This window comes from Triticum dicoccoides, chromosome 7B (assembly GCF_002162155.2).
Source record: "Triticum dicoccoides isolate Atlit2015 ecotype Zavitan chromosome 7B, WEW_v2.0, whole genome shotgun sequence".
NCBI lineage: Eukaryota > Viridiplantae > Streptophyta > Magnoliopsida > Poales > Poaceae > Triticum > Triticum dicoccoides.
In genome coordinates this window covers 22,519,376-22,546,992 of record NC_041393.1, presented here as the reverse complement: position 1 = coordinate 22,546,992, position 27,617 = coordinate 22,519,376, and the positions used below count along the sequence as shown (strand labels likewise).

Below are 27,617 nucleotides of genomic sequence, written 5' to 3'. Positions count from 1 at the left end.
CTTCTTACTTGTTGGGAGCTTTCCCGTGTAAACAGTTTTATTTTCTTTTCTTTCCTTTGGGAGTCGAGAGTAGAAGACCATATTGAAAATGTTTAGTGGCTCTCATATGCATGATTGTTTAACTTAGAGCCCATATTACTTTGTCTTCTCTCTTGAGTTGCATGCTTGCAGATTCCAGCTTAGTCCAATGCACGTGCACTATTATTATTATACACATCGTTCGGTCGTGCAAGTGAAAGGCAATAATGACGATATATGATGGACTGATTGAGATGAGAGAAGCTGGTATGAACTCGACCTATCTTGTTTTTGTAAATATGATGAGTTCATCGTTCCTGATTCAGCTTATTATGAAGTAAACATATTTGCAGTGACATTAAGAGATTATAGTTGCTTGTGCCATGCTTGATTAGCTATGAGTTATAATGGTTTACCTTGCGTGCCAACATGCTATTTGAATGATTATGATGTGGTATGATGGGATAGTATCCTCCTTTGAATAAATTGAGTGACTCGACTTGGCACACGTTCACGCATGTAGTTGAAACAAGTCAACATAGCCTTCATGATATTTATGTTCATGTTGGATTATATCCTACTCATGTTTGTATTCGGTGTGAATTAATTTTAATGCATGTTCATGACTGTTGTCGCTCTCTCAGTTGGTCGCTTCCCAATCTTTTGCTAGCCTTCACCTGTACTAAGCGGGAATACTGCTTGTGCATCCAAACTCCTTAAACCCCAAAGTTATTCCATATGAGTCCACCATACCTTCCTATATGCGGTATCTACCTGCCGTTCCAAGTAAATTTGTATGTGCCAAACTCCAAACCTTCAAATGAAATTCTGTTTTGTATGCTCGAGCAACTCATGTTTCAACTAGGGCTGCCTATATCTTCCATGCTAGGTGGGTTGTTCTCAAGAGGAGTGGACTCTGCTCCTCATTCACGAGAAAGGGTCGGTAACCGGGATGCCCAGTCCCATGAACCAGAAAGATCAAAGCAAATCAATATAATTAAACAAAACTCCCCCAGGGCTGTTGTTAGTTGGAGGCACTCATTGTTTTGAGCAAGCCATGGATTGATGCTTGTTGGTGGTGGGGGAGTATAAACTTTTACCATTCTATTTGGGAACTGCGTATAATGCATGTAGTATGGAAGATAAAGCCATCTCATAGTTGTTGCATTGACAGTGAAAGTATGCCGCTCAAAATGTTATTCAATATCTATTTTAAAATCGAGCTCTGGCACCTCTACAAATGCCTGCTTCCCTCTGCGAAGGGCCTATCTATTTACTTTTATGTTGAGTCATCACCTTCTTATTAAAAAGCACCCGCTGGAGAGCACACTGTCATTTGCATTCATTACTATTGGTTTATATTGGGGATGACTTGACTGGATCTCTTTTACCATGAATTACAATGTTTAGTCAGTCCTTGATCTTTAAAGGTGCTATGCATTTATGTTTTGCGGTCTCAGAAAGGTCTAGCGAGATACAATTTTGTTATATCATGTTATGATTGTTTTGAGAAAGTGTTGTCATCCGAGTTTTATTAGTATGGCTCGCTAGCTGATTATGCCATTGATATGAGTAAATGTGAGACCTAGGTGTTATTGTGAGTATGGTTAGTTCATAATATTTGCTGGAACCTGAATGCTGGCTTTGCATGTTTACAACAAATAGAGCAAACAGAGTTTGTAAAAGTTTTTCTTTATCATTTTCAGTTTATCAACTGAATTGCTTGAGGACAAGCAAAGGTTTAAGCTTGGGGGAGTTGATACGTCTCCAACGTATCTACCTTTCCAAACACTTTTGCCCTTGTTTTGGACTCTAACTTGCATTATTTGAATGAAACTAACCCAGACTGACGTTGTTTTCAGCAGAACTGCCATGATGTTGTTTTATGTGTAGAAAACAAAAATTCTCGGAATGTCCTGAAAATCCACGGAGGCAAGTTTTGGAAAATATAAAAAATACTGGCGAAAGAATCAAGACCAAGGGGCCCACACCCTGTCCACGAGGGTGGGGGGCGCGCCCACCCCCCTGGGCGTGCCCCCCTGTCTCGTGGGCCCCCTAAGGCTCCGCCGACCTCAACTCCAACTCCATATATTCCGTCTCACGGAGAAAAAAATCAGAGACAAAGTTTCATCACGTTTTACGATACAGAGCCGCCGCCAAGCCCTAATCTCTCTCGGGAGGGCTGATCTAGAGTCCGTTCGGGGCTCCGGAGAGGGGGATTCGTCGTCGTCGTCATCATCAACCATCCTCCATCACCAATTTCATGATGTGCACTGCCATGCGTGAGTAATTCCATCATAGGCTTGCTGGACGGTGATGGGTTGGATGCGATTTACCATGTAATCAAGTTAGTTTTGTTAGGGTTTGATCCCTAGTATCCACTATGTTCTGAGATTGATGTTGCTATGCCTTTTCTATGCTTAATGCTTGTCACTAGGGCCCGAGTGCCATGATTTCAGATCTGAACCTATTATGTTTTCATGAATATATGTGTGTTCTTGATCCTATCTTGCAAGTCTATAGTCACCTATTATGTGTTATGATCCGACAACCCCGAAGTGACAATAATCGAGATACTTCTCGGTGATGACCATAGTTTGAGGAGTTCATGTATTCACTATGTGCTAATGCTTTGTTCCGGTTCTCTATTAAAAGGAGGCCTTAATATCCCTTAGTTTCCACTAGGACCCCGCTGCCATGGGAGGGTAGGACAAAAGATGTCATGCAAGTTCTTTTTCATAAGCACGTATGACTATATTCGGAATACATGCCTACATTACATTGATGAATTGGAGCTAGTTCTGTGTCACCCTATGTTATAGCTATTACACGAGGAATCACATCCGACATAATTATCCATCACCGATCCAATGCCTACGAGCTTTTCACATCTTGTGTTTCGCTTATTTACTTTTTTGTTGCTACTGTTACAATTACTACAAACCTATTATCTTTACTTTTGCCACTGTTACCTTTATTATCATACTACTTTGCTACTAAATACTTTGCTGCAGATACTAAGTTATCCAGGAGTGGTTGAATTGACAACTCAACTGCTAATACTTAAGAATATTCTTTGGCTCCCCTTGTGTCGAAACAATAAATTTGGGTTGAATACTCTACCCTCGAAAGCTGTTGCGATCCCCTACACTTGTGGGTTATCAATCGTCACCATCGTCATCTCCCCCTCGGTTATAAATTTTTTTCAAGTATAGGTGGTGGACTGTTCACAGGACCTTGGAAACACAAGAAGAAGGTTAATTAGTAAAGGGAAACTTGCTAACCCGCATGCATGTGGATGAAACAATTATAATTATGATGGAAGACAAACGTTCTGAAACTACGAGGATCCCATGCAAAAACAGTGCCACGAGTGGTGGAAGCAAACACAAGATCCTCATATTCAATTGCATCACAGTACTTATCTGTGTATAGAAACTGATTTTTGAGCAATATCCATCCAATCGAGCCACGAAGGACGGCAACAAGCTTTTCGAAGATAGCAACAACTACATAGTTCCTGTAGTGCCAAGAGCGGTTGGGAACTCGACAAATAGCTATCTTCCGTAGAAGACAGTCACCATGATCGTATTTGAACGTCCGTAGAATACCGGTGTGCTCAACCTCTAGGCAGTATAAGATTTTTGGAAGTGGAACCAGTTGACGAGTGTACACATTCACAAGTTCCCACTCGCAGTTGTACCCAATATAAACTGCCCAATCTCCATTTGCACCTGCCCAAGCCTTGCCCTCAAGCGATGGCATCTTAACATCATACGTATCATTATCAAGCGGCATCAACTTGCACAAGGCGAGGCTTCCCTCGTCCCCTCGCCAGTCAACAGGGTCACGATGAAGAAGATAGGGGAGATCAAACCGCTCCTGGACCCTTGGGTTCCTTGTAATGATGTTATTAGTTGAGTCGAGAATGGTCTTGAATGAACCTGCCATGCTAGCCGAGGTGATGACGTCGCACCGATCAATGAGTTCCTCCACCACGTCATCTTTCAGATCGGGGCAAGGATAACGGGGTCATTTCTGGCTTGTTCCCTCCATGGAGAAGACGATCGAACAATGGCAGAAGGAAGGGTGAAGGCAAATGGAGGAGGGAGGAAGAGCATGCGACAACAGTTCCAAATCGAGAGGGGAAGGCGAAGAGGCGGTGGACGGTTGCCATGGTACACGAAGAGGCGCCTCGCCCTACATAGACGTCCATTCGGAAATTGTACAAAAGGACTCACCGTCGTCTCACTGACATGTTGGAATGGGACCACATGTCAACGAAACATGGTGTGTCATTTCTCGTGCAAAATGCGATCTGGCCGTGTTGGCCCGAAGTGCCGCATTATTTCTCGACTTTATTTTTTTAATGGCGTGCCATTCAGTTTTGAAGCACGACTAACTGGTACTGTATGCAGAGAAAATATAAACTACTCTACCACTACTCCACCTATAGTACTAGTAGTATAAAAAAGATATATAGGCTGGAGCTTCAGCGCTTTCTTGCTAAGGGTTGCCCATTTGCTTCTCACACTATCACCCTCTCTCCAGATCTAAAAAGACGGCCTCTCTCTCCCTCCTCACTGGTGGTCACAGATCCGCCAGGGAAGAAAAGGACATGCAGCATTGACGCACTCGTCGTCGGCGAGCAAGGTCATGCACTAACGACAAGGCCGTCCTCTCAGACCTAGCGCCCGCGTAGGATGACCTCCGTCCCCAAGCTTGCTATTGTAGTGTGTGCGGAGGACGGCGACCACGAGCAAAGCCACTTCCCGCCGACCCTCAGGTATGCTACCTATTTTCGAACCATACCCTTGTTCTATTGCCCCATCTGCCACGTCGCTGCATGTGGATCTTTTTCCACTCCACCATCTTGCCAGTTTTCTATCCTCTGCTCTGCTGGTCACGCAGACGAAAACCTTAATTTGCACTATTAAGTAAACCCTACTTCATGCAGATTAATCCATGTCTGGGTTGAATAAGGAAAGGAAGGGAGACTGCACTGTCGAAGAGAGTAGGCATCGAACCCGCATCTAGGTTGAAAAGGGGAAAATCAGTAGCTAAGGAACGAGTCTCGTGTCTCTTGGTTAAAGAAGGGTAGAAAGGCATGACAACGCAATAGAGAATGACCAGGTCGATCGGTTTGTTGTCCTCACATAGGAAAAAGGTGGCTAAAGAGAACAAAAATGGGACGTAATCCACATATGCTGCCTGGATATTTGTTGCTCTGGGCAACCATACCTACCTCACCACTCTATGAGTCTATGGAGATACATTGTACTAGTGCGCTCATTGTCTGAATGGTCGTACCATGCTCTTATTGCCAATTTTTTGCTGTTAGTATAACACCAGCAGTCAAGTCAAGCAATACTACTGCTAAAGTGATGCCACATTTAACTAATGTCGCACTCAGTCTAATGCCACCGATAAATTTAAGCAATGCCATTTAATGTAACTGGATTATTTTAATGTTAGCTGTTGATTGTGGATGTATTAAAGATTTTTTAGCTAAGGCATTCTAATGCTGTTGCGCAACCATTATACCAACGATGAATCTTGTTACTACCTTTAGATTTTTGCCTTGTTAATGCTTATAGATTACATACCTCACTTTCATGAGATAAGTCAATTTTTTTTGTACAGTGTCAAGAGGAAAGGTCAAGAGTGGGCACCTCCTCCTCCGGCTGTTCTCTTGATTTGTTCGATCAAGTTTTTATGTTTGGCCGATTATCAAGATTGGGATAGCAATTTTTAGGTCCCCTTGAGTTCGAAATGATATTTACCTTGAAGGTACATGGTTTGCATTTTTTTATACTGTCATTAGTTAATAATGCTAGTTACCTTCAGACTTTTGTATTTGGTTTAATGCTCATGCACAGCTAGTATACCAATGCTGAAACTTGTTACCTTTACATTTTGTATTGTTAATTCTTTAGAAACCTTCCAGTGCTAGAGTTTATTGAAATCTGTTCAGTAAAACCATTGTATGGTACCCTGTAATAAAATAACTACTCTACTATTGCACTAGCCACTGGATTAGTGTATATTTGTACTATTCGAATTGTGTTGCATTAGCATATGGACATAGATAAAGTGTGGCAAGCTTTCCCAGATATGTGCTCAAGAAAACTACTACCTGTTTCTCAAAATACTAGACATTTGGGTACTGTAAATTGAACTGTGAAAACGTCTTATATTAAGGAATAGAGGGTGTAGAGTTCACTCAAATTATCCCGGTAAAGCTAGTCACACCTTTGTTAAAATTAATGTTCATTATGTTATCGTAGGAGGTCTGTATGTTTGTCTCTAATGCATGTCGACTACATACCTGACATCATGATGTAATGTTAAGTCATTTCCTTTTGTACAGTGTCACTGAATTTTCAAGGTGGTGATGGCATTTTATTTTAGTTGAACTGCACAAAATATGCTTAAAAGAAGAGGAAAGGTCAGGAATCGATCATTTTTCAGAAAGAACTATATATGCCTTCCTGACATCAGCCGCTATTGCCTTATTTATTCCTTCAAATAGGTGGTTAGAAACAGTCTTGCTACCTTTTCCCATTAAGAAATTGGAATGCTTATATTTGTGAGTCTATGCTTCAACTAGTGCCTCTTTTATAGTGATCACACTTTCAATATCTTTGCAAATAGGGATGCTCGATTTTAGTGGAACTGCATAAAAAGTCCAAATGGTTCAACATTAGGAGCATGTTTTCTTCCAAACCTTTATATCCAATTGGTGGCACTATGAGCTGTTCATTACGAAGGTACATGGTTTGCTACTATCTTGCTACTCTTTTTGTACTGTCATTAGATAGTAATACTAGTGGTTTGCATGTGAATTTATTGGCAGGGTGGACCTACATTGGAGGTGTAGGACAAGATTCAATGATTGGATGCTCAATTTCGGTTTTATCGATTTCACCTCTTCCATCACTGCGAACATGGATATCCTTGGTCTGATCAAGAATAGGCACTATACTTCTGCTCTGAACCAACAAATCAATTCAGTATGAAATTGTCCAGGGCAAAACATGACTGTATCAAATTGTCCAATGCAAAACATGACAGATGCTAAGCGGAAGAGATGTCTTTAAACCGAAAATACAAGGTGTGGTATATGTTTACTAGCTGCTTGATATTTGTGCAGACAGAGATGTTTGTCCGTTGCTATTTGCCAAACAAACAAAGTGACTGCAATTTTGGTTGAACTGCACAAGAGAATAGTATAGTCACTGCATGCAATGCCATTTGAAAATAGACACACAAAGATTGGATAGTCACTTCATGCACTGCAAAAAAGTAGTACTGTACTATTTATTGGCCAACAGTAGGTGCTTCATTGCTTTGGTCTGATTATACAATGGGCATCATTTTGCCTAAGTTAAAGTTTGTATTCCGAAAATAGTCTCGCCCTATGATCGAGAGAAGACCAAATCATATTGCAGTGGATGTTCCTCCATCATGTGTGGTTCATTCTCATCGTTCCAGGTGTTGGTGAAACCACTTACGTTTGCAAGAGGAATTGTAGACTTCACAAACAAATTTGTCTTTCAGTCTATACTGAATGTTGGCCAAGAGAAGCATTCATGTTAGTAGGAAGAACATATGTTTTTTCTAGATCATTGCTTTTGGAGCTACATATTTGTATATGATATGTCAATCATTAAGATGCATTAACATGTTGATCTTATGTATGGGAATCGTACTAGTTGGTTTTGAATTTGGGCTACTAATGTGAACATATTACAATGCTAGGCCCGTGAGTCTCGTGTGAACATTTCGAACGGATTGGCTCTTACTGTTGTGCACAACATGATCCTTATTTCTGTGTTCTCAGTGTTTACAAGTTACTAACAGTTCCTTATTTCTGTTCGCTCAGTGTTTACAAGTTACTGATCGATCACTAGCTAGCCTACTAATGTGCTCCTGACAGTTTTAGTTGCGACGCAAGATCCAAAGTGGCAGTTTTTTGAATAAAAATGCCTACCTCTGAAGAAACTGACAAGCTGCTCTGAAGAAAATGCCATGCGAATCTGAAGAAACTACCAGCAAAAACGTTCGCAAATGCCTTATCTCCCAGCTAACGTTCATCAGCTAATGCGATCGTACACGTACACTGTCCGACCTACTCAATCCTACATGTACACTATCCGACCTACTTGATCCTACACGGATAAATAGCGGATCACACACATACTACCTCCTTTCCGGTTTGCAGGGCTCAATTCAAGAAATGACCTACTCGATCCTACACGGATAAATAGAGGATCACACACATACTAGTACCTCCTTTCCGGTTTGCAGGGCTTAATTCAAAAATCTCACCAACCAAGGTACTCCTTCTGTCCGGGTTTATTAGTCCCGCGAGCCAAAGCAGCAAGACCAAGGCATGTCAATAATTAATTGCATGCAAAGTTTAAGCCTAATTAATTCCAGCGATTTAAGTGCATGCATGCATGCCCTCGGCTGTGACTCGTTGCATGCTGCTCTACGTACTGGCTACGAGCGATTCTGAGTGCCTACATGCAGCCGGCCGTAATTAAGGCCACTAACTGATGTGAAAAAAGATGCGCTTTAATTGTTGCAGGCCTTTTAAATCCGTGGAATCATTATTGACAAGGAGGGAGTACCTCATCTGGATGATTCGAGTGCACTCATTTGACCGTCATGCCGGCATGCGACCCAGCACAGACGGGACGGGATGTTACAGTCATAATTTCAATTTTTCTAGTTTTGCACGGCAAGCTGGCGCGCTAAGCCATGCCTGCTTATGCATTGAATTCCGATGACTATCGCGCTATCTTCCTCCTATAAGTACTGTTTCTCAGCCTCTCCGGTGGCACCATTACCCAACTCGCCCTATCCTCATAAGCCCCCACAGGCCCGACGTCGCTCGCCACTTATCCTCTCTCTCGCCACGTCCGTCATGCCCCCGCCCATCCCCGATAGGCGACGCCGGAGGCGGTCACCACCGGAACTAGTGTTCGGTTTTTCACCGGAAGGCAGACGGAGGGAGGAGGCATTCTATCGGTCTTTATATGGCAATGTGGATATCAAGGACTTGTTGCAGCGCGACCGCCTGTCGGAGGAGCAGGAGTTGTTAGAGCACGACCACCTGGCGGAGGAGCAGTGTATCACCGATTTGCGCCGCAAGCGGGACATGGAGCAGCAGTGCACCGACGCTCCGAGTTGTCAGGACCGGATTTTTGGGATATTAATTTCCAAAAAATGGCCCTTGTGCTCACCAGCCCCAGGATTACTGTTAGCTGATGAGGCACCAACTTGATACAGAATTCCAAGCAAAATACAAAATATGTAGTACAAGACCATTATGGCCTATGAGTACAACAAATGGTTTCTAGTGGTTGATGGCGGAAGCGGTTTGCGGATCATTAGCGTCTCTGGGACTCCATTTCCCACAGGAACAGCTGACCAGGTTAACTCCTATCTTTGCGAGGCTGCTATCACCGTTGCTTAGGTTCCGGGGCTGTCATCGCAACGCTCCTCTCCATGCAAGAAATCTGGCCAAGACAATAGCCAGGGACAAGCCAGTGAGTACTTTGAATGTACTCGCAAACATTATGAACACGGGTATAATATAACAAACGATAATCATGCTCTGAAATATTCTATGATCACAATGTCAGTCATAAAATAAAATCCCTGATGCATGTAAGTAGGTTATTTATATACAACATGGATATGCAATAACAGAGTAGTAATAAAATGCACCGATCGGGTGTCTGAAGGGACGCCTCGAAAGGATAGTAAATAACGAGCATGCCTCAGTCGGGCGTCTAAGCGACACCGCATAAAGGGCTCATAAGGTAAATAAATAACAGCATGCCACAGTCGGGCGTCTGAGTGACACCACATAAAGGACTTATAAAGTACAAATTAACAAGCAGGCCACAGTCGGGCGTCTCAGCGACACCACATAAAGGGCTTATAAACAATACAAATAACAAGCATGCCACAGTCGGGCGTCTCAGCGACACCACATAAAGGGCTTATAAGAAAACAATCACAGTAAATATCCAGGAGGTAGAACCGTCCCAGGGATACTCAATACTTCAAATAATATAAAGGGGTTAGTCCATAATAATAATAATCATAATCATCATAAGTCACACGTCATGATCCATGTTCTGGTTTAGTAGTTTCTCCTCTGAAGACCGACACTAAGACTGACACTTGACCCATCCCAGACTGTAGTCCTTGCCCATGGACACGGCTATTCGAATATATTTAATCCCTGCAGAGGGTGTAATCTTTACCCATGAGTGACGGATTCCTTTAGTCCATCGGGACTAATTCCGTCTACGGTCTTTTAATTGAAAAACACACCTGACCTGCACACACCAGCTTAACTTACCGGTGTCTGGAATCACCCACGACACCTGTCAAGCAAAACTCTAAGTGGGGAGGCTACAACCTCGAATAGCATGGGATCAAATTTATATTGTGCGGTCTAAGGGGTGCCCCCCTCTCGGTCCCAACCGGAAACACCCATGCCCCCGGACCAGGTGGCCTGCCTACCGGATGCAGCCGGTATCTTCCACCATGGCCTCTCTGTACGGTGTGTGCCAAGAAAGGGGTTGACAACCTATTGAACCGTACCCTACCTACGGCAGGGACAAGTGGTAGTACGAAACGAGTATAGGGGTTACTGGAACAAGACTCGATCTACGATTGTAACACCCCGGATGTAACTTCCCATATTTGTAACTCCAACTCTTGCCATTTTCGGCTATGTGCTATGGTATTCCCTCCATGGTTCGTTTTTTGTCTTTTGTTTTGCATTTTATTCTTGTCATGCATCTCATATCATGTCATCATGTGCATCTCATTTGCATACGTGTTCGTCTCATGCATCCGAGCTTTTTCCCCGTTGTATGTTTTGCAATCCGACACTCCCACATGCACCGGTGCACCCCTCTTGTCGTTTTTCGTGAGTGGGTGTTAAACGTTCTCGGAATGGACCGAGGCTTGCCAAGTGGCCTTGGTACACCACCAATAGACCGCCTGTCAAGTTTCGTGTCATTTGGAGTTCGTTTGATACTCCAACGGTTAACCGGATAACCGCAAAGGCCTCTTTTGGGTTGCAGCCCAACACCCCTCCAAAACAGCCCAATAACCCATCTAAGTCACTTCCATGCTCTCCGTCGTTGGATCACGATCGTGTGGGTGAAAACTACACCCCATTTGGAGTCTCCTAGCTCCCTCTACCTATAAATATGTGCACCCCTCCGAAATTTCCGGATCCCGAAACCCTAGCCCGCTCCCTCTTCGCCGCCGGACACGTCCGCCGCCGCGCCCCAGCCACTCCGGACGTGCCACGTGGCGCGCTGCCGCCTCCCACAGTCGAAGCCCGCCAGGCCCGAGGCCGGCCCCCGCGGTCCGCACCGCGCCGCCCCGGCCACCGTCGCCCCCGCCGCCTCGCGCACCGCCGCCAGCCGCCGCCCCGCTCAACGCCGCCGTCGTGCGCCCCGGCCACTGCGCCCCGGCCGCCACGCCCCGTCGCCTCCCCGTCGCGGTCCTCGCCGGTGACCGCGCCCCGGCCGGATCCGGCCGGCCCCGACCCCGTCTCCGGCCTCCTCTCGCACCAAATCCGGCGAGCCGCCGCCGGCCCGCCTCGATCCACGCGAGCCCGATCCAGATCTGGAATATTAGGTTGACCTCGTTTTTCTCCAAGTCTGCATATTTTTTAGCCATGTTCATCACATCATAACTCCGTCATCGTAGCTCCGTTTCATGCGCATGATATATCAAAATGTTCATCAGGATGTGCTCTTCATTTTGTTCCATTGGGCCATGTTTATGTGAGGTCATCTAGATGCCCAAATCTCTGATGCAAGAGTGCTATATGATGTTAGTTTCTGATTCTTAACAGAATGTGTGCATTTGTCATTTTTGCTACATTTATTGTGTGCATCTTATGGGCATGAGCTCTACAGGTGTTTTGTTCTATGCCATGCCATCTTTACAGAGGTGCTTACCATGTATTTTTGTGATCAATGTGGTGACTAGCACAAGCATGCAAACTAGGCCTCGTGATGTTGCTGATTTTAGTCCCTGTTCTGCTGTTATTTTGATGCCATGTAAACATGATGCTACAGAGAGATCCATGCATATTTTGAGATACTTCCGTAAGGATGTTTTGAACATATTGTTATTCTATATCCATTCATGCCCCTGTTTGCAATTATGTAGTAGCCTAGCATGTCATTTTCGTGCTCTACTTTTGCTACAAAATGTTTCCTGGCAGATTGTTTACATGTTATTCAATTTTGCCAAGGTTGTTGTAGTTGATCCTTGCATTCTATGAACTTGTTCTTGCCATGGATAGCTTCATAAACATGTCTTCTTGCTGATGCTATGCTTATCTTGTCATGCAATGACTTGTGGTGAGTGAATCGAGCTCGCGAAGATGCCTTCATAATTCTGTCAATGCCATGCTCTGTTTGCTGAATCTGTTAACGAAACTTGCTATGTTTACATGGGTGCCATCTTATTTTCTGACGCTTTTTGGCTCATGGTCAGTAAGGGACTTTTGTTCTATGCTTTGAGTAGAATCATGTCATTTCTTGTTTTGCTATTATAAGTTCCTGTAGCATGTTGATTGCTTGCTCTTAACATTGCTACCTGATGCTGTTTATGCCATGTCCAACCTGATATCTTTTGCAGTTTTGCCATGCTTGTTTGAACCTGCTATTGTGTGATTTAGCCGTAGCTCAGTATTCCTCTTTTGTCAAGCATCTCCTGTAGATCACTGCCATATGCTTTGTTATTATGTTGGGGTTCTGTAGCATAGTTTCTTGTTGCATGCTAAGTAGCATCGTGCTGTTAATCGCAGAATTGTGTCATTCTTGTTTTGCTTGCCATTTGCAAACCGTGCATCCGTTCCCGGTGATCTTTATATCGATTTCAACCGAAATCATCTCATATTTCCAGCGGCATGCTTGGTTTTCGAAGTTGATGCCTTGTTCATCATTTTTCCTCCTGGAGCCCGCATAAGCATTGCATATCACATCTCGCGTATCATGCCATGTATTGCATCATGTTGCTTGTGCATTGCACTGTGTTTGATTGTTGTTCCATTGCTTGTGTTCTTGCTTTGGGTAGAGCCGGGAGACGAGTACGTGAACGAGGAACCTGTTGAGTACTCTAACGAGGATCAAGCTTTCGACAACTCTGAGAACTTTGCAGGCAAGATGACCATACCTTCGATATCACTTCTATCTTTGCTTTGCTAGTTGCTCGCTCTATCGCTATGTTAGCTCTACCTACCATTTTTTTATCATGCCTCCCATATTGCCATGTCAAGCCTCTAACCATCCTTTCCTAGCAAACCGTTGTTTGGCTATGTCACCGCTTTTGCTCAGCCCCTCTTATAGCATTGCTAGTTGCAGGTGAAGATGAAGTTGTTCCTGGTAGGAACATGGATATTTTGGGATATCACAATATCTCCTGTTTAATTAATGCACCTTATATACTTGGTAAAGGGTGGAAGGCTTGGCCTTATGCCTGGTGTTGTGTTCCACTCTTGCCACCCTAGTTTCCGTCATACCGGTGTTATGTTCCTTGATTTTGCGTTCCTTATGCGGTTGGGTGATTTATGGGACCCCCTTGATAGTTCGCTTTGAATAAAACTCCTCCAGCAAGGCCCAACCTTGGTTTTACCATTTGCTACCTAAGCCTTTTTCCCTTGGGTTTCCGCGAGCCCGAGGGTCATCTTTATTTTAAACCCCCGGGCCAGTGCTCCTCTTTGTGTTGGTCCAACCTGTCAGCCACCGGTGGCCACCAGGGGCAACTCTGGGATGGCCTATTGGAAGTTTGGACAATCCGGTGTGCCCTGAGAACGAGATATGTGCAGCTCCTATCGGGATTTGTCAGCACAGTCGGGTGGCTTTGCTGGTCTTGTTTTACCATTGTCGAAATGTCTTGCGAACCGGGATTCCGAGACTGATCGGGTCTTCCCTGGAGAAGGTATATCCTTCGTTGATCGTGAGAGCTTATGATGGGCTAAGTTGGGACACCCCTGCAGGGAATATTATCTTTTGAAAGCCGTGCCCGCGGTTATGAGGTAGATGGGAATTTGTTAATGTCTGGTTGTAGATAACTTGACACTTGACTTAATTAAAATGCATCAACCGTGTGTGTAGCCGTGATGGTCTCTTCTCGGCGAAGTCCGGGAAGTGAACACGGTTTTGGGCTATGTATGAACGTAAGTAGATTCAGGATCACTTCTTGATCACTTCTAGCTTCTCGACCGACGCGTTGCTTCTCTTCTCGCTCTCACTTGCGTATGTTAGCCACCATATATGCTTAGTGCTTGCTGCAGCTCCACCAGATTACCCTTTTTCCTACCTATGCGCTTAAATAGTCTTGATCTCGCGGGTGTGAGATTGCTGAGTCCTCGTGACTCATAGATTCTACCAAAACAGATGCAGGTGCCGAGGATACCAGCGCAAGTGGCGCAACCGAGCTCAAGTGGGAGTTTGATGAGGACCTTGGTCGTTACTATGTTTCGTTTCCAGATGATCAGTAGCGGAGCCCAGTCGGGACGATCGGGGATCTAGCATTTGGGGTTATCTTCTTTTTATTTGGATTTGACCGTAGTCGGTCTATGAGTGTATTTTGAATGATGTATGGATACTTATTTATGTATTGTGTGAAGTGGTGATTGTAAGCCAACTCTCTTTATCCCATTCTTGTTCATTACATGGGATTGTGTGAAGATGACCCTTCTTGCGATAAAACCACCATGCGGTTATGCCTCTAAGTCGTGCTTCGACATGTGGGAGATATAGCCGCATCGTGGGCGTGACAACGATCGACTCAGGAGGTTTATAAATTCCCTGCATGATATGTATAACCAAATATTCCAACTAACAAAATCACCACTCATTATACCTTACTATGCCATACCGGACATAACCGTCCCGACAAAGACCGGAGGCAAGCCCATGCCTACCCAAGGCAGAGGCTTTCCCGGATTTCTTTCCGGCATGCATGCAAGGCATACGAGGACGATTACCATCACAAGTATATCCATTTCCAACAGCAAGTAAATCTCCAATATGCATTCATGCAAATGATCGTATCACCACATAAAATAACGAGTTCTCCGAATTAAGGTGGTGTTATAATCATGTCAACCAACACACAAAAATATTATGCCAGGGTTCAAAACGCTTGCCTTCAAGTTGCGTAGAGGCAGGGTGCATCCTAAAACTTTTGAAAGTTTTTCCTTCTTCTCCAAAAATCCTATTTTTTTGAAAATATTGAATTAATAGTTTCAAAACAGTACAAAAAAGTTTTCTGAATTTTTTTCAAATAAATATGAAAATAAACTAGACAAAATTTGAGATAGGTAGGAAAAAGAATCAATTCATTTGGAGTTATATTTAAAAAGTTATAGCCAGTCAAAGTTTTGGTCAAATTCTTTTTTTAAATAAAACAGAAAAAAAGGAAAACGTTTCGAAAACTGAACACATCGAAGGCGTACTCTGGGTTTACGTCTCCACTTCGCCAGCATGGACCAGCTCGGGGTCGCTTACAATGGGTCCAGGGGGTCCACTGGTCAGGTTTGACCAGTCATCCCCCGCCTTCCCTCTCCTTTGGCCGAACAGAGGCGGAGCTCCGGTGATCTTTGCCGGCGAACGACGGCTCCTCGAGGGCATCCGAGGGCAGGGATGGATCCGCCAATCCAGGGCGGTCCTCCCGATGGTCGTTAGGTCGGTGGGGACGAAGGGAGACGCCGGCGGTGAGCTCCGCGGCGGAGGTAGCTTTGGGTGTATTTAGGGGCTCGGGCTACGGTGGTTCCCGACCATATTTGGGAGGCTGGGCGGCTCCGCAGGGTCGAGAGGAGTAGAATGGTGGCGCTGGATGGGCGGGGGAGGCCCTGGTTGCGACGCATGGCGTTGGGACGTGCCGGCGGCTGAACCGGCCGGAGTCGGGGAAGACGGCTTTCCCCCGACGATTATTGGCTGTGGGGGAGCTATGGGGGTGGCCTGAGGTCGCCTGAGTTCTCGGGTGAGCCCGGTGGTCTCCTTTTATAGCACAACGAGATCGGTTCCGTGGCGGCCAGAGATAAGCTCGGTGAACCGCCTCGCTGTAGCTTGCAGGGCATCGTGGCGGCGACGGGCGCTAGCGGACGAGCTCGTGGATGAGCTTGGGCTGTTCCATGAGTGAGCTGGCGCGCTGGTGTGGCTCGCGCGGCGCCGTCCGGGGCAGGAGCCCACTGTGGCCGGCCGCTAGCCGCCGTGGCCGGCCTGACGGTGGCGCTGTGCGGCCCCGGGGACGAGCTGGCGTGTTCTGGTGAGTGGATGAGGTTGGGGTGAGGCTCTACAGGGGAGCAAAGGCTAGGGGCGCGGGGCGAGCGAACGCGGCGGCTCGGGTGCACGCACGTGCAAAATGCGCGTTCTGGCCGCGCCTAGAGCGTGCACGCCAACTGTTCGGCAAAATGCCATGGCATGCTAGGAGACTTGGGTGGAGCTGGGATTAGCAGGTCCAGGCTAGAGGCATCAGGGAGCTTAGTGGACAAGGTTGCTGGTTCAGTGGATCAAGCTCACAGTGCAAACTAAAAGTTCATGCCCAAACTGGCCATGCTCATAGGGTGTTTGACAAAATGCCATCGGCATCTAGGTAAATCTTGGGGTGGCCAAAATCTCCAGATCCTAGTCTCTTTAGATGAAGTTGGTGATGGCAAGGTCATTTGGGCAAAACCAGAAACTTGCTAGTGCAAGTTTTGCAAATCTTCAGTTTTGGACAGAAAGAAAAAGGCATGATTGCATGCACTTAAAATCCTCCAATGGGTCCACTCTCCTGGACTTAAGGGTTTTGTAAGGTCGTTTACAAGCAGGAAAAGGGATCATAGCTAAAAGGGCAAGTTGAAACATGGTTGGAGTACAATTCAACAAGTTGTACCAGAATGAAGATGAGGATGGTTTACTCAAAATTTTCAAATAACATCACTGGGTTTTTGCATAAGGTTGACTAATATACTACTACTAACATCCCAAAATTTTGGTGAAAGCTTTAAAGAAATATTTAAATAGGTTGTAGTGCAATACTACCCTCTGGACTAGTTTAGAAAACTTGGGGTGAAGCTCAAAATTTTCAATGAATAAAAGATATTTTTGCTCCAGAGTGATTTAAAAACACCACATGACATCCCCAAATTTTGGTGAAAATTTTAGATGCTTTTATCAAATGGTTGCAATGCAAAAGAGGCTCTAAAACTTATAAAAATCCCTTTAAAAGAATAAAGCTCAGGAAAAACAATTATGCAAATAAGTCCACTAATAAAGAATTGTTTTATTGAGAGGGTATACAAGTCCAATAATATTTTTGGAAAGTTTCCACTTGAGGTAAAAACTCCATAATATTTCTTAAAGGGGGTTCTGAAATCAAAAGGAATCCAGAAAGCAAAAAATTTAAACTCCTGTCAAAATTTTAATAATCAAAATATGGTTAAATTTTTGGGGTGTTACAACACTACCCCCCTTAAGAAAAAAATCTCTTCCTCGAGATTTGATAAGGGTTGTTTAAAAAAATTACTCCTACTACCACAAAAATAAGCATCCTACTCGTGTAGCTACAGTGAGTGGGCAATAAGTGGTGTGAAACAACAGTGTGGCATACTGGCGTTGCGTGAAAAAAATTTACGGTCAGTTTCTATTATTGGTTACAGTAAATTTAGAATAAACTTCTAAATTACTGAAAATACGCTGGTCGTACCCGAGAGCACAGTGCTCTCTGTGGCTGACAGGTGGACCCGGGGCCCACTGTCGGTCTCTTCCTCTACCTCTGGCTCTCTCTTCTTCCTCTCTCCCGCGTGTTTTCCCGCGCTTTCTCCACCGGTGACGTCCAGCTCGTAGGGCATCTAGGCCGTACTGCGGTAGTGCGCGGCGTGCTAGCTGTCGGCGCATCGTGCACTCATCTCGCGGGCCAGTGCGCTGTCGGCACTGCTCACGGATCCGCCTTCGAACACCGGCGATCAAGCGACGAGCAGCGCTGGTGGATTTCGCCCACCGTACACCGATCTCGAGCTATAAAACGACCGTGGTGCTCCTTCTTCTTCCTCCACCCGACCTCGCTTCTCCTTCTCCTCCCTTCTCCTTTATTTCTGTCTACAGGAGCTCAAGACGAGGCTCTAATGGCGGAGGTGATGCCGGACTGCACTACAAGATATATGTCAACTAGTGACCTTCTGTCAGTGACCCTGGAAGAATTGGTCATAGTCTATGACCATTTCAGACCAATTGGTCAAAAGCTGTTCGGGGGGCTCCAAACCCTAAACCATTGCGACCATTTAGGTCAGAAAGGTCACAATTTCCTTACACAAAATGGTCATAAAGCAAACAGTGCTGGTCTGTTGCCTTATTTCTAGTTGTTAACAACCAATATAGATGGTCATAGCCTTGTAGATTGTGGTGGGTTGTGATGACTAGGCGCCATCTCATCAGTTTTGCCTATGTGTCATGTCCATGTGGCAGTTTTTGCCCTAGGTTGTGAAGCAACCTATATTTCTGTTATTCCAAAAATTCCCAAAAAATTCTCATAAATGTTTTGGATCATATATTCATCAAATATGTCAAAAACATTCCTTGCCTAGTTCAAAAATAATTCGAAAATATTCATTTTCCTATTCTGTTCAGAGAAGCACTTTGTGAAGGAAGTACCACTTTGGCATGTCCAAATGGTATCCATTTTCTACAGTGCTTTCCTATGCCCAAATAACCATCCTCCACCAAATGCCAGCTCAATCCATTCATTATTTTGAGCCTAGCTTCAACATTCATATTTATGTCCAGTGTGGTACTTTCTAAAGCAAGTACCACCTAGGCTCCTCCTTTTGAGGTGAAAATTTGTGAAGACGATCTTCTTAGTAACTGATCATCCTCAGCCAAAACTCACGCCCATTAGCGATGTGCATTCCCGTATCGCAAATCAAACACTTGGCTGCTTATTCATGTTTGAGCATCGATCGGTCTCCTCATGAGAATCTTATGTTGTGATTTTCTTCCTAGCACCTACCTGGGGAGTGCCCAACCCACTAGACATGCCTAGGCCGCTCAGAACACATGGCAATGCCACGGTCACGCGGTGACCATGCGGCAGGCATGCGAGCTTACGCGCTCTAGAGTTGGGGCCCTCGGCCAGCATCCAAACCTCGATGTCTCGCCATCAAACCATGTATTTCTGATTAAATAGATACTTATTTACCTAGAAATGATTTTTGGAAAAATAAAGAGCAAACTATGAGGCAGCTGCAGTTCAAATTTGACCCGCTTCCAACTGACTCAACGAGAATTTGTCTTTTTCACCAGGGGTGGATCAAAAATTTTGACACCCAACCATTTTGTCAATTGTGCATTAAATATGGCCTAGAATTTTATAAAATTGATTAGGTCCAATTTTGCAAAAAATATATGGTAGGTCCTTCACAAAAAAACTCATTTCAGGCACTCAAAAAATGGAAAATGGTTTTTTCGTCCAAAGAAAATGAAAAGTTCGTTAGGCAACATTGTTTGCCATTCCAATATGCACCCTTCTGCACGATATGAGATCATTTGAACAAACTATGCCATGAATGTGGCCATAAGATTGATCATTTGGATTGAAAGCCATGAATCTTCACACTTGATAGCTCATTTCTGAGAACACTTTTTAAAAATAATTACCGTATTACAAGTTTATTATTTTTCCTGGAAACTTGGTCACATATAATGACACAATGCGAAGGTTTCCCAATTTTTTGATTTTTTTTTGAATTTTTTATGCCCGTTTCAAAATGCGGTCAAAACGGCGGGCTTGACCGTTCCGAGCTAGTGGTTGAATCTTGGAATTTTTTTGGTGTTTATCTGATTAAATAGATACTTATGTATCTAGAAATGATTTTTGGAAAAAATAAATAGCAAACTATGAGGCAGCTTCAGTTCAAATTTGACCCGCTTCCACCTGAATCGGTGGGAATTTGTCTTTTTCACCAGAGGTGGATCAAAACTTTTGACACCCAACCATTTTGTCAATTGTGCATTAAATATGTCCTAGTATTTTATAAAAATGATTTGGTACAATTTTGCAACAAATATATGGTAGGTCCTTCACAAAAAAACCTCATTTCGGGCACTCGAAAAATGGAAAATGAATTTTCCGTGCAAAGAAAATGAAAACACCCTTTGGCAACATTGTTTCGAATTCCAAGATGCACCCTTGTGCACAATATGAGATCATTTCTTTGAATTTTTCATGTGAAAAAGTAGAAAATGACCGCCCCCCCTAAAAACTCATTTCTCATAACAATTTTTAAAAGATATTTTTTTATTCCAATTCCAAGTTTGTTAGTTTTCCTAAAAACTATGTCACATTTGGTGACACAATGAGAATGTTTTCTTTTGAATTTCTCATATCATAAAATTGTTTCTTTGATTCAACACCTTTTTTCGGAAAAATATGGTTCAACACCTTATTTTTAGTCGATTGTGACCAATTTAGAAGGTCATAACGTATAATGGGTTCTGATTGGTCCTTGGACATGTCACACGGATCGTGCTCAAACACCGTCGGATGCTCTCGGATCCGACGGCAGCCCTTTCTCCCTCACCCCTCCCCCTTTTTGTCTCAAAAAAAGAAAAAAGAAAACTCCCTCACCCTCTCACCCCACGAACCCTAGTGCTCCCTCTCCCTCACGCGCTCCCTCTCCCCTTGTCTCCCACATCACTGCCGCCACCCCGCCGATCCCACCCCTACCTGATTCAGATCCGACCCCGCCGCCCGCGCCCGTGCTCCTTCTCGCCTCCCAGAGGACGTCCGCTGCTCTTCCTCCGCCTGTCCCGGAGGCCTCAGTCGGCGTCCTCCGCCGCAGGGCCGCCGCGCTCGTCCCTCCTGCCACAGGGGACAACATCCGGCAGCGCCTGCGCCCGCAGCTGCCGGCCAACTACTTCGGCAATGCCATCATGCGGGACCTCGTGATGGTGCACGTGGGGGACGTGTTGTCATAGCCGCTGGGGTTTCTGGCGGAGCGGATCAAGCGCGCGGTGGCGCGGGTGGACGACGCGTTCGTGTGCTCCGTCATCGACTACCTGGAGCTGGAGTCTATTGGTACCCCCTTCTTCTCAAGGTAGGAACTCCCCGATTCGACCCCCCTCTCTCTGGATTTGATTTGGCGCTGCTTGACGAACCTTCTGTTGGTGCTACGCAGCGCGTGGCCATGGCTGCGTGCCTTTAGTCCCTGGCCACGGGGTTTCTCCAGCCGGCGCGTCCTCTCAGCGAGCAGCCATGGAAGGTGAGGGACTCCTCACTCCTAGCTAGCTGCCTCTCCCCTCCCGGCCACATGCATGGAAGGTGACTGACTTGTAAGTATGTGTGTATGTGTTGGTCCTCTGTGCTGCTGCTGCTGCCTGGATGATGATGTTGATGTGTGCTCACAGTGTAACTCCATCCATTATCCGATTGTTTGTCAGCTTTAGTTAACCAGTCGACTGTTTTGTTTTTTGTCACTCACAGGATTGATGTTTCGCCTGATTGATTGCAGGCTCGTTTGACTTGCCTGTATCTTCTACACCACCATACTTTTGTAGAGCCTGGTAAGCTAGCTTCAGTAACTCTTGTTTCAGTTACTCGTTGTCTGCTTCAGTAACTCTGAGACACTCTAGTCGCACATTCTATTCATTTCTGCACTGGGTTCATGCTGTTACTCTGCCTATGTATTGTGGGAGCACTTGTGCTCAAGAGGTATGGAATGGAATGTGTAAAAAATGTTGTGCCATACTTGCTGCTCAGGTGCTGAATTGGCTACCTAGAAGCCCCTGTTTGATAGAAGAACATCTCTGTTCTTCTGATGGTTCTCACTCTATTTGGTAATAGACTCTGCTTTAGGAAAGTCTCACAGTACAGTACTACTAGTAGATAAGATACTCCTTAAACTTTGGATCAAGTAAACTGTCTCATATATTTTATGCTCCTCAAACTTCACAGTACAGTACTACATTGTTATGCTCCTCAAACTTCACAGTATAGCACTACATTGTTATGCTCCTGTTATCTCAACTCTTATAGTATGATGAATCAAGTAAACTAAAAGCACCACCCTGTTCTGTCTGTGCAGACTGAACTCCGCTTCCAGAGCCATGCGGTGCTAGCCCTTCAGCAGGCTGCAGACGCCTACCTGGTGGGTCTCTTCGAGGACACCAACCTGTGCGCCATCCATGCCAAGCGCGTGACCATCATGCCCAAGGACATTCAGCTGGCTAGGAGGATCCGTGGCGAGAGGGCTTAAGGTGCAATCAACATACAATTTTGCTCAAATAGTCAAATGTTTCCTTGATTCTGTAGGATTAGTGTGTCCTGTTGCTTGTTGCTAGCTGTAGGATCTGACTTTTGGTTGTTGTTTTGGTGATGTAGGCAAGGTAAATGACTACCGTTCCAGGGTCTCTGGTCTGGGAGCTCGTGAAGAAGAACAACTGCTTCTTGATAAAACAGTTCGGCAACAACAACGCCAAGGTGCAGTTCAGCAAGGAGCCCAACAACCTCTACAATGTCCACTCCTACAGGTTCTCGAGTCCGTAGCTCTTTGCAGTATTTTAACCCTTTTGTTTGCAAGTGTCTCTGCAAGGAGCTAACTTGCTGTGGGGCTGATGTGGTTTCAGTCTTGGCGAACAGCAAGACCGTGGCGGTCCAGCCATCAGCGGGAGAGGACAAGGCAGTTGTCCTGTCCACGACCAAGACCAAGAAGCAGAACACCCCTGCCACTCTCCAGCACAAGACTCTGATGCGCAAGGAGTTCTGCAAGATGGCCAAGTCTGTCAAGAATCAGGTATTAACTCTAGAGTTTTGTACTTGAATTGCCATTATGCTTGGTTTCTAAGGTACAACTGTAAGTCACGGCTTGTCTCTGCTTCCTCCTTGAGTTCAGAGTTGTGGCATGGCATGCTTGATTTTGTGGTGGACTTGTGGCACTAATGATGCACCGTTGTTGCACTGCCTTGTCTTGACTGAATGCATCTTGTCAGGTCATCCCAAGTTCAAGGATGTATTCTCTGGTTAGGAAATGATAGGCGCATATGCAGTTAGTATGCTTCCCAGTTTGTTGACGAGCTATTTGTTTCAACCACGGAAATATATTTATAGTGTAATCAATCTCTTGTCATGCCATCTTCTGAAGTGACCAGTAAATGTGTAGCTCATCTCTATATCAGTTGTCCAGTACTCATAGGTGTATGTTTAATACATCTTGGAGGCCATTCTCTAATTGTAGTTCAACAATGTTTTCCCTCAATCATTACAACTTGTTGTTTTGAGAAGTCACTTTGTTCTGCAAGTCGGGCATAACTTCAGAAAAGCCTGATGCTTGCTGGGGCTGTTCCCTTAATTATGCAAAGTTTGAAAAGCTGGAGACTGATCTTCTAGTGCTAAGTTAAACACTAACTTTAATTTATGTTCCTGCAGGAAATGGACTAATTCCTTTGCAATTCCCATGTTGTAAATAGTCCCTTACTCCACTCAGGTAACTCTATAATCTGTCCCGCTTCTAGGTTTCCAGCACTTGAATCTTTCGTTAGGAGAGTTTGAAGTTGTTGGTGTATTCTCAACCATTGAGCAATTTTAGTCTCCAGGATAATAAATCATGGTCTTCCATGTTTCCAAAAATACTTGTACTCCATGTTTCCAGAAAACAGCAGCAACACACATGTGTCCAAAAATACTGGAATAAATTAGCTATGGTCTGAATAGCCTTTATATTAGGATCTGGTTGAGTCTCTATGATGTTCTCTCTTAGTGTCATGTCATGTCATGAGTTTTAAGTCGTGAATATATAACTGAGTTGTATAATCCTTTCCAGGTGAGGACTTTGACCACAGAAGTACAACCAGGACAACTATGCTGTTGGTGGTAGCTCCCAGGACGACTATGTACTTTGACAGCAAAGAGCCAAGCAAGGGTGTGAACCATAGTTTCGGTTGATATTTACCACCATGTTTTGGATTGCATGTACACTTCTTGGATATAAACTGTAATTAGGCTTGTTCAAGCTATGTTACCGCGGACGTGCAGTCTTGTATGTTTTTGTGAATGTTGATCATATGAGTTCTGGATTTGATCATTTAATAAGAGAATTACTGATTGTTTGATTTTTAAATGTGTATAAATTGGAATCTGTGAATTCAAAAGACCAAATATTCTACTAGACCAAACAATATTTGGGCTCTAAGAAGGCTATGGCCCAAACAAATCACATCGTGCATTTCTTAGAAGCCAGAACAAAAAGGATAAATGAAATGGATCTAAAAATGTTGGGCTTGGCCCATGAAGCCGTTCAAAAATTGATAAAAAAATATAGTAAAAAGGCCGAATTGTTGGGCTAGGCCCATGTAGGAAACTGAATTGGACCGGGCTGAATCTTGTGCCACATCAGCTTGCCACGCTGGATGCCTACGTGGCCTGGGGAGGTTGCTAGTGACCAAAACGCCACAGTGGACATATTTTGGTCATAAACGTCCACGACCATTCCAGAAGAAAGGTCGCTATAGTCAGTTTACGACTGCCAGCTTTTGACCGTCTGTTTTTGGTCACAAAAAGTTCGCAAATGAAAAACCATGACCTTTCAGTGACCAATAGTGGTGGTCACAAGTTGACATATTTCTTGTAGTGCTGGTACGTGATCCTGATGTGTGGAGGGTTGGCGGCATTGTTGGGGTTCTCCGTGCTCCTGTGCATGATGATCCTCGATGATCGTCGTGATGCTGTCGCTTGAGTGTTAGCTCTCCGCGGTGGCGATGATCACGAGGATTAGGTGCGGTGTCAGGTGCTAACTGCTGTCAGGGTGCCGGAGGTAACTTGTACCTGAGTAATTACTCACAAAACTCTCCCTCTGAGTTTGTGGGGTGTTAGGGAGGTGATTAGTTTGGTGAAAAAATGTGCACGTGAATTTGCACTTGGTCGAGTGGTTGGGGTCGAGAGTTTGCTGTTATGGTGCTGCATGAATAAAAAAAATCTATGTCGAGAAGAAATATATGTTGCAACAACTCAGGAAGAAATCTCACTTCAGGATTTACTGAAAGTGAAAACAGTTAACAAAAATTTTCCGAAGTAAAAATCACTCATATTGATTGAAACTAAAGATTCAGTTCATCGCACAAATTTAGGATACCACACACAAGTTGCAACACATAAATATCTGCAGGGACAATAAATACAGCAATGACATCTACAACGACAATGGTAATTGGACAGGGTCCTGAGAAAAAGTCTCCGGAACCGGGGCGCACGCTTCTTCTATCGGGGAAAGTGGGTTGACCAGTTGATGAATGTGCCTTTCCTGGTTGGGCCTTAGTGGTCTGCCGATGGCGATATGAGGATTCAAATCAGCGAGGCTCTAGAGATAACCCATTACTCGCTGGGTCAACGCTCTTGCACGATGACATACTGGGCAAGGTTGGCCAGTACTGGGTCTCTCTCGATTCGCCCACCGGGAAAAGATGCTACTTCTCCGGGTGCTGCCCGACTCGGTAAGTAATAATACCATCATTCACTGGCATAGGGTACCGCGAATCGAAGGCGAGTAAGTGCCTCATACGCAGCAGCTTCTATGGCCATATGTGGAGTCGGCATAGATTTCCCCATGAAGGAAGCTTCCGTGGGGTCTTGGTTTGGGTTTGCGGGAGGGATGTGCACCACTGCCCAATATTTCGAGGTGGATGGGGTGATCCTCAATTTGAGTAACTCATACTGGGGTGGATGGATAGCGCTCATGGTACTGCAGGTAAAGTCCCACAAAATTTTAACAAAGCTGCCTGGAGTTGCATCTGGAGTTCTTAGGTAAATACTAGGGCTCAGCATGGAAATGGTTGTGCGAGTGGTGCTCAAGGTGAGGGGTACTTGGCAAGGTAACGAGGTGGCCTTTTTATATAGCATCGGGGCTGGGTTTTTTACCGTGGTGAAGGGTAACTAGTTTATCGAGTCTGCTCCATGGGGTCGGGGTCAATGCTACAGATACACATATCTCATCAAAGTGACGCATTACTGTGGGTGTCGTCGGTGTGGTTTTGGTAGCTGTGCCCGAATTAAAAAAATGTAACCGCACGCTAACATATTTATGTAAGGCTATAATGTAAACAGAGGCACACAAGCAGGCTGCGATTATTCAAGGCAATGCAAGATTACATAATTACAGGGCGTGGGCGTACTGAGACTCGGTATTACTCGAGTGACTTGGTCTACCTCGTTTATATCTAAACAAGCCTGCCTTGTGGACGTCAAGGCTTCTCCACGGGTTTCGCCGTCGGGATCAGCGAGAGGTTGTTGAGGGGCTGCTGGGTCGGGGTAGCGATGGTGACCATCCCAGGGATTGTTGGCCACAATCCCGCTAGAGCGTGTTCCCAAAAGGAGACGAAGCACTTCTGGGGACACCAAAGTATTGTGGTCAATGGCTGGGGCAGACCTCAAGGACTCGATCGGGTGTCCGAACAGCACGACTGGGTTGTCGGTGTCGGGATCATCTTCTCCTCTTGCCAGGGCTCGGCGGACCAGCTCTCCACGAGCTGCGATCAGATCAAGGGTGATTTGATCGAACAGTTCCTCTAGTGCACCTACATAGCGCACTAGACGCAACAATGCAGGATCCTCCTCGTGATCTCCGTTGACAACCTGGGGTGGCCTACCATACCCGTCACGGCTGGGGTAGTAGTAGAACAAGCGACAGTTAACTCTGGGCGACAAGTGCCAGAGTTGAACTATAGCCTCTCGAGCAGCTAGTTGGATAGCTTGTGGCTCAAAGGAAGTAGTTCTTCCGGTGAACCTATAGGGGCATTGTGGCGACAGACCCCTACCGTATATGTGCACAGTGGCCCAGAATTGACGGCTCTCACCACTCATGGGTCCTTGGTACACAACATATTCTGGGGGCTCCTCTAATGCAAAGGCACGGCGGGTGAGGTTTGCTAGCACGATCACAAAACCTCCAAGGTTGTTTGCCGTGGTTTCATTGTGCACAACGGGGCCATGCATTATGGCTTGGTTTTGGGGAAGAGGCTGTGCTGTGCTGTGTTGAGGTTAGTGTGTCCTTTTTATAGAAAAAGAGGATGGAGTCTTCCTTCACACGCTTGCGAATGAGACAATTTAGGTGTCGGTCACTGGTGCGTGATCGACAGGCTAGGCTGATAGGTTGGGCACCGACTGCCAAAAGGTGTCGGGTCACTGTGAGGCTATCTTACGCGAGAAGCTTGGCCGGGGTTAGGTTAAGGTCTGGTGGGTTGGTTTACCTAGGTTTTCAACCTGGCTAAGATAGGATTAGCCAATGGTCAACCTGGCTCTGATACCAAGCTTGTCAGGACCGGATTTTCAGGATATTAATTTCCAGAAAATGTCCCTTGTGCTCACCGGCCCCAGGATTACTGTTAGCTGATGAGGCACCAACTTGATACAAAATTCCAAGCAAAATACAAAATATGTAGTACAAGACCATTCTGGCCTATGAGTACAACAAATGGTTTCTAGTGGTTGATGGCGGAAGCGGTTTGTGGATCATCAGCGTCTATGGGACTCCATTTCCAACAGAAACAGCTGACCAGGTTAACTCCTATCTT

At 45.1% G+C, this 27,617-nt stretch overlaps 1 protein-coding gene across 1 annotated transcript; it reads left to right on the top strand.

The window, feature by feature from the left end:
* Window positions 1-22,446: 22,446 nt before the first annotated feature.
* On the top strand, window positions 22,447-23,493 carry LOC119338526 (60S ribosomal protein L28-1-like). Its single transcript, XM_037610853.1, has 3 exons — window positions 22,447-22,594; window positions 22,683-22,849; window positions 23,482-23,493. Exons 1-3 carry the CDS (start codon window positions 22,447-22,449, stop codon window positions 23,491-23,493), a joined length of 327 nt encoding a protein of 108 aa, XP_037466750.1.
* Window positions 23,494-27,617: the final 4,124 nt, after the last annotated feature.

Bases quoted from the DNA above. Each gene is read 5' to 3' on its own strand.
- LOC119338526 (XM_037610853.1), top strand. From the start codon at position 22,447: ATGACTACCGTTCCAGGGTCTCTGGTCTGGGAGCTCGTGAAGAAGAAC. The intron at 22,595-22,682 runs GTCCGTAGCTCT...ATGTGGTTTCAG, and splicing joins CCACTCCTACAGGTTCTCGA to TCTTGGCGAACAGCAAGACC.